The sequence below is a fragment of the Nanorana parkeri genome, unplaced genomic scaffold, assembly GCF_000935625.1.
Source record: "Nanorana parkeri isolate BGI_ZX_2015 unplaced genomic scaffold, ASM93562v1 scaffold250, whole genome shotgun sequence".
NCBI lineage: Eukaryota > Metazoa > Chordata > Amphibia > Anura > Dicroglossidae > Nanorana > Nanorana parkeri.
The window spans coordinates 273,456-281,649 of NW_017306518.1; the positions used below are offsets into that span (position 1 = coordinate 273,456).

General features: G+C 38.0%; 1 protein-coding gene across 1 annotated transcript in view; it reads right to left on the reverse strand.

Annotated features, from left to right (window-relative positions):
* The window catches only part of KITLG (KIT ligand), a 65,700-nt gene that overhangs the window by 28,222 nt on the left and 29,284 nt on the right, over positions 1–8,194 (reverse strand). Inside the window, exon 2 of the mRNA XM_018556722.1 lies at positions 7,028–7,129. Within this exon, the coding sequence (XP_018412224.1) occupies positions 7,028–7,129 (102 nt within the window). The remainder of the gene's footprint in view (positions 1–7,027; positions 7,130–8,194) is intronic.

Consider the following 8,194-nt stretch of genomic DNA (forward strand, 5'->3'; position numbering starts at 1 on the left):
TTACCTTACAAATCCCACCCTCCCCCTCTCTAGATGTATACTTACCCCTATCTGATGTCTGTGGCCTCTGGGCATTTTTTACATCCTACGCCACATGGCCTCTCTCTCCTGGCTGCACCTGCACAAAAGGGCCCCATGGACTGCTATGGGGCTCATCTAGCTCTATCCCCTGGCCAGAAGACGAGTCCCATAGACTTTTTAGGACCTCTGTGTGGCCAGCAGAGAGAAGACTTGTGGCATGGGATGTAAACAAGGTATATATACTGTAGTTATTAGAATGAGTTTTCAGTTGTGATGTTGGGTAAATGTGAATGATGCAGTGAAAATGGAGAGAAATCCTTAGTGTGACATAAACAATGCACATAGTATGCATTTATAAAATATTAGATGACTGAATGAGAGCAACTGCCTGGCACATTATAAAGATCCATTCCCTCTGGGTCATGCCATGACCTTTTTACAGAAAAAACCTTGGTTCAAGTCAAGTATGAAATGGCTGGTGCTTATGAAATTATTTCTTAACAACATGTGTTTTTTTAGTGCGATGCTGCAGACTATGGTTTGGGATCTGTACACAGAAAGCGGTGAGAGGCTGCAGGAGTTGCTCATAGGGAGAACAGGTGGGGCTGGGTTCGTTATTGAGGTGTGATGGACATGACCTGCCCCAAACAAGAAATTGCAATCTAGATTTACATTATTAGGTTTATTCAATAAGAGGTACATGCAGTAGTCCCAGTAAGCATTTTAATGTGTGTGATTTTAATATACTGGTGTTTTTTCCGTTTGTAGATCTCCTTGAGCTTGTCATTTAAAAAGTAGATCTCAACACAAAAAATTGTGGGCACACCTGATTTAATGTATTTAATGTTTTTTGTATCAACCATAGGGCCATATACAGTATGGGTCAGTTTGGAATGTGGGGAAAATCCAGAACAAATGTAGAAAACCCATGAAAATACTGGAAGAATGCATGAACTCCATATTGATGGTGTTGTTGGTGGGAATCGATACCACTATGATATGCATGTCTTACATGCTTTTACATGTGTTCTCCAGTGGTGTTAACAAATAAACTTGAGGAGATACTGAGATGTGAGAGGGTATGCTTTCATTTGTCAGGGATGTCTTTAGTGCAAGTCTGGTACTGGTTCAGGAAACATTTACATAGAAGAGCTGTCAGTGGCAAAGTCAATGATTTTAGTGCTAAATTCTAAGTCAGACAGACATCTTTTGGTTGGAATAGGTCAGTTGTTATAAAGATCTTTACACCTAAATGCAAACTTGTTACAAGTCAATAAGATACACATTTTAAACATTTTAAACCTATACAGCTCTTGCAAAACATTGTAGACTTTGCAGATTTTAACTCAGTGCTTACAAATGGCATTTGAGTATTACATTATTTATTAGATGTATATAGATGAATTTTAATGAAGGGAAATAACCCTATTCAGCACTTAAAATCATAATCACATTACAAAATCATTAGACCATGTCAAGGGAGGAAAAAAAGGCCTACACTGTATATCACAAAGCAATACAAATTAAATATGTTATATCTCCATAAAATACTACTATGTGCACACATGTCAGTAGGTCAAAAATCAGTTTTATAACTGTACCATATCCAAAGAAACATTTTAAAGGGAGTTCATATCTTCTCTCTATTATTAATAAATCTCAAAATAGCTATCTATGTAGATAGACTTGTGATTATGCTAATAAAAACAACATTTATATATTTTACTGCAGGTAATAGATAAGCTCCCAAAAACCATAGGCCTATTAGTGGTTCATACATCTGCCAGCATGCTTTCAGTATAGTGGTTTGAGATTCAATCTCAAGCTGGCTGATTCACAGATAGTGGATATCCACTAATATCAATTGATATGATGGACCTAGTATTCCTAATTCTTACTTTTTTGCTTTTTTCTTCAGTTAAGAATTAAAATATGCTTGTAAAAATTATAAGCTACACTGATACCAGCTTGTATGCTCTTAGATTCTTTAGAATCTAATGGACCAGTTGCCATAATTAGTCTCTACTGATATTGTTAAGACAATTCCTTGCCGAACTTTAACCCTCAACAGAGTTATTTTAGGGCCTGTTCACATCATATGTATTTGGGCTACAAGACATAAACGAGCCACTCACCCTTGCAGATTACCTGGAGATAGGCTTTAAACTCCATAATGTGTCAAGACCCTTAAGGGACTTTCATAATAAAAATCCAAAATTTTTGAAATGCTACGGTATTGATAAGGTCTTGTCTTAAGACAGATATTCTCCAGAGCAAGTGAATCTACATTTTCGATATTCATATCCAAACGCTCTCAATATGGAAAAAGATCAGAATTTTTTTTTATAGCAAACTACTAGTTTATACCCATTTTATTGTTAATATATTTTTGGTGGCAATATAGAGTGTATTTCTTATTTATTTTAAATATATGTTTTAAGTATTTGAGTTTTTATTATAGTTTTTGTTTGTGGTCAAATATTTTAGATTGTGCATGTGAATATTATTATTATACAAGATTTGTAGTGCCAACATTTTGCTCAGTGCTTTGTCAAATGTAGATATATTTATTATAATGTTAAGACCATCTGGTCAAGTTGTGAAATATGAAAGGGCGTTCCTTAAATGAAGAATAATGATCTAAATAACCATTGTCTGATTAACGAATTAAGTAAGATACAGCTGGTATAAAAAATGTTGATGTTTTAATCAACTGATCTCAGTATCATCAACTAGTGTTTTGGGGTTTATTGGGTTTCTCCTCTTACCATATAACCTTTCATCTAGAAAGAGATAGCTCTTGCTCTACAAGCTGTTCTTCAGGATCTCAGAGTGATGTGTATCTCAACAGTGGAGAATTACAATTTACTTTTTACGTATATGGCCTTGTAAATTGATTTCACGCTAGATACTGAGAACCTAATATCATATCGTTCTTTGTAAAAATAATTTACAGTTGGGAAAACTGACATGTCTCTATAAGTTGGAAGGGAAACAAAAGCAAATATCACACATTTAAACAGTAATTGTTTATAGTCAAGGAAAACTCTACCAGTCATATAATTTGCCAAGGTTTATTTGGTGTATGTATTTCACTCTATAAACTCTGAAAGAATATCATATTGCATCAAAACTGGACATATGGGTAATATCCTCTGTCTCCAAAATAAGACAACATAATCATGCTTACTAAAGGCATTCATATACAGCTAATTATGATGGAAACAAAGTACTATTTAACAAGAGCTCAACGTGTAAAATACACTATATCAAACAGGTGGTCTGAACTACACTCAAATTTGATAGTTAAATTTTTCATAGATGCTGCACACTTAACAGTTTCTCTCAAGGTTTTAGGTGGCAAAATAGGTCTTTTTTTAATTTTGCATTTTGGATAGTTCAATGGTAGTCAGTAACCGAGCCCACCAGACTAGACTTGAAACATCCCTTTTGGGTAGAATGACCCTTTAAGTAAGCATAGTGAATTGGCCTGTTAGATTTCTCAACTCATTGTTGTTTGCTGGTGTTGTTGGGCGTTGGTGCATCATGCATGCATGATTTGGTGATGTGAGGATAATACATGTTCATCCACCAATTGTTACAAAAGATAGTTTTTTTGCCTACACATTTACCTACACTTTCACACAAGTGAATGGGGATTCAATTTGCTCAATTTATATGCAGTTCCATGCAAGCCAGGCTTGACATTAAGATTGGTCAGAGATGTATATATCTGAGAATTATGGGAAGGGATATATCTGGCTATCCCTAAATGGGCATTTTGGTGATGGCACCTGTCTTAATACTCTCCCAATGATGGCAGCTGCATATCTGTGTTATTTAAATATGGATACTGGATGAATGGATCTGGCCTGCCGACAGGGTCAGTTTTCTTGACAAGTTTGAAGCTTTTTTTTCTTTTTTGCAGTGTCTGCCTCCGACTACTGAAGGCACTAATTATCTGTGATAGTTATTTGGCTACTCTAAGGTGAATGTGCAACTTACAAATTTGAACACATGACCTCAGGCCTAAAAAACAAATTGTAAAGCAGGATGTTTTTTGGACAGGTGTTTCATATTGAATCTTTTTCAAAGATAAAACATATCTGTCTCTACACAATGCGGTGTCTGTTTTGTGAATTGTGTCTGTAGATGGCTGAAGATATACCTGAATAGCCTTTGATGTTCCTGACTACCTAAATTGAAGTAAGCTGCTGGGCCCTGGGGATATAACATGGTGTCCTTTTATCCAGCTTCTGAAACTCCACTTAACCGGGTTTTACATAGGCAACAAAAGTGCTTGTGGTATTGACTCCGCGATTCTCAAGGGATTAAATACACACTATAAACCTGTATAACAGGAAATGTTTAGCCCTTACTGGAGATTACAGAAAAAGTACACATTTTCCACCGTGATGTAGACTAATAGGTATTCAATACCCTCTGGTTGCAATTTGAAGTAGGGGGTTAATAATTTTCATGGATATTATACTGTACAGCTATGATCAAAGTCTCAAGATGACACTACCAGACCTTTTTATTAAGGCAAGAGTAATGTTCAAAGTGCAGTTTTCCTTAGCAAACCATTAAAATTCATCATTCAGTGCCCACACTTCAATGCTAACTGACACTTGGTTTGATAAAGAATTGGATGCAAAAAACAACTGTCATTTTTCAATGCCAATTCCTATCTACATATACTCCAACAATGGCTACATGGCATTTTTCACAGTGGGTTTATTGATGGTGATAAAAGTGGGCCAGGTTTGCATAATGTGTATATTTACACATTATGTACAGTAAAAAGAAAAGCTTTGTCTATACATACATTTTATTTTTAAATAAATACAGTGCTGCATTCATTGTGGTTTTTATATCTGGCTGGAGTTCAGCTTTTAAGTGTATGTAAACCCACACACTTAGGAGTCTATTTATAAACACTTCATAGCACCATTTGCCCTGCAAATTTCTGTGTAAGTGGCATAATTGAACGTCCTTAGTATATTCTATTTTCAGGGTGAATATAACATTGAGAAAATACACCATTATGGTCACTACGTGGAGCTGAGGAGCATTAAAAAAATACTTATTTTCCATGCTCCTCTGCTCCATCCAGTGGTCATAATGTGGTATTTTCCTGATATTACATTCGACTTGAAACCACACCAAGAATGTTTTAGATCGCATAAGCAGGGGTACCGGCCCGCAGCAGGCTGTCAGGTCAGGTACACAGTACCTGAGTTGTGGGAACAGCTACATGGTCTGCGTCTCTGTCAGATACAGATTGCATAGCTGCTCCTGTCAGCTCAAGCACCCAGTTATTCTCTTTGGCCTGGAGCTTTGACAGTTCTGAGCTCTGGCCAAAAGGAACAATTAGTAAGGTTTGCACCAGACCTTATTAATCAACCACTGGATCACCAGGGAATGTTCAGCTGACGGGGCTCTCTCTTCTATTTTATGTGTGTGGGGGGGAAACAAGGGGGGAAAAGGAAGGGGGGAACAGACAAGGGGGGAAACAAGGGGGGTGTATTATTCTACTTTAGTGTGTGTGTGTGTGTGTGTGTGTATGTATGTGGGGAGGGGGTTGTATTTGTTTGTGTGTGTGTGTGTGTGTGTGTGTATGTATGTGTGCATTAGGCCCCATTCATACCTGTAAGTTCAGATGTGATAAGGGATTTCTGTCTCCAGAATTTGCCTTTTTCCAGCAGAAGTCATCCCTAATCTGGTGTTTACATGCAGCAGCTGTCACCAGTTCAAGTTGATGATCAGGTGACAGCCACTGCATGTAAATGCCGGAACACTGCATGTAATGGTATGTGATATGATTACATGTGGTTAGGAATCAATCACTCTCCCTGGTTGCGCGATCAATGCGTCCAGTGAAAGTGACTGTTTTCTAACTGCATGTAATCATATCACATACCATTACATGCGGTGTGCAGGCGTTTACATGCAGCATCTGTCACCTGATAATTAACTTGAAGGGGTGACAGCTGGTGCTTGTAAACACCAGATTAGGGATTCCTGCTGAAGGAAAACGCCATTTTTTAAGTAAACACAATTTTGAAGTATGAAATTTGGCAAGCGGACCCATGGGAGAAGAAATTTTGTGCAGTGGCTCCCGAGAGAATTGAGTTTAAGACCTCTGTCCTGAGGAAGGATTAAAACTTCTGTCAAGTTTTTATTGTTGTATGTGAATTGCTGCTGCTCCTCCATTGTCCAATCACAGGTTGGGGAAGGGAAGCTGTGACAAGGCTGTGTTGTTTAACTGCAGTTCGGAAAAGTCTGGTCACCAGTTTGTCTGCTTTATGAAGGGGCTTTGTAAATCTCAGGATTGCCTACCCAGAAATACAAATCCTTTGGCAAGTAAAACAACTCTCATATACTAAAAGCTTTTTGTCTGGAGTTCAGCTTAAAATCTGATTGCCGGCTCTGGGCTTCTGCACTGTTACCCAACATTGCTCTTTGCATTACTTTTTGGAAGCACTTGAAAAAATAGGAGAACACTTAAGGTACAAAAAAGTTGTTGTCTGATAAGGACAACTCTAAAACTATAGCTCCATATACCATCACTCAATCAGAATAGACAATTACAGCAGACTTTTTTTTTAACTCCCATTAACCCATATCATCGTTCGTGGCCCATGCACTTTCTCTTCGTCCAGTCTATGGACCTAGGAGCATGAATCGTACCCTTTTCCCACAGAAAGTTTTTTTTTTTTTACTATGCATGTGTTCAAACAAAAAAAGTCTCAACTGGAAGAAAAAGTAATAGAGCACTTGGGTGTGGATCAACTGCAACGAGAACAAGTTAGTTCCATCATCTCTTGTGGGAACTGATAAGCAAACTGCATATCGGCAGACAGATTTATACTTTTTATCGAGGTTTCCCTCTTTACTGCACATGGCACAACAGAAAGCATGTTGAATATATTAGATTTTTTTGATGACTGTTATAGCATGGTTTTAAAAGTAAAAGAGAGATAATAAAAAGAATCAGGCTTACCAGTTTGTCAATGTCATTCACAGCATTAGTGACAGGATTTCTGCACGGACTTCCAAAGCAGATAAAAAGCAGCTGAAGATAAATACATGTGACGATCCAAGTCTATGAGGAAACACATAAATCTTGGTTAATTGAATGAGATACACAGTGGATGGTAAATAACATTCTTATAAAGATATTTCGACACAATACAGTCTACAAAATAATAGTAAAAGGAAATGCACTTTGGTCATTGAGATAAACAGGCTACGAAAAACAATTAGGTTGATTTTTTACTGCATCCTGTCAATTTTGTCTGGAGAAGCTGTACATTTCCATTCTTTTACTTTGGTAAATACCTAGGCTTAGCTTTGGTTTAAACCTAGGCTGGCCATAAATGTGATCATTTTTAGTCTGATGTAACAACGTTTTAACAATATGGATGAGATCTTCATAATAAAATGTGTAGAGTGACCTTTTCTTTTGCCGATGCAGGGCAAAGTAAAGGGTCACTTAAAATGACCCTGTCCCTACAGGGTCACAGGGGCTACTACAAAGCGTAGGCTTATGAACACATGGGCCACTGGAAAGGTAATTATATATACACACTCTTCTTTACATGCTGCTTTCTGCAGAGAAGTGACCTTGTGGTTATAGGGAAACTTTACTTCCTTGCTTCCCATCAGCATATACTGACCTTTCCTCACTCCCGCACTGCTCTGTTTAGCTGCTGGGACAAGGGAAAGACCTGTTTAGCTTTAAACTGACTTCCTCTCTTATGTGACAGTCAGAGGCGTAACTAGAAACTTCAGGGCCCCGGTGCAAGAAACCATGAAAAGTCGCCAAAAAAACGCCCCCTCCAACGCCATGGGAAGGCACTATAAACAGGCACCAGGTGGTTCACAGGAAGGCTGCCGAGGTCCACAGCAACCGCGGGATCTCAGGCTGCTGCTTCATTTTAACAATTTACTCGTGAAAATGCCCAGTATTGGCACTGGTGCATCCCTGGTTAATAATATAATGTATTGCTGGGACTTGTAGTCCTGCATAGTCCTGCATCTGTGCTATTCTGCCAATGCTGTATACTCATTATACAGCAATGCAGAATACCACCAGCTATGCATTATTACAAGCCCCAGCAATACATTGTAATGAAAATCAGCAAAGCTGAATACCACTAGCCCCCCC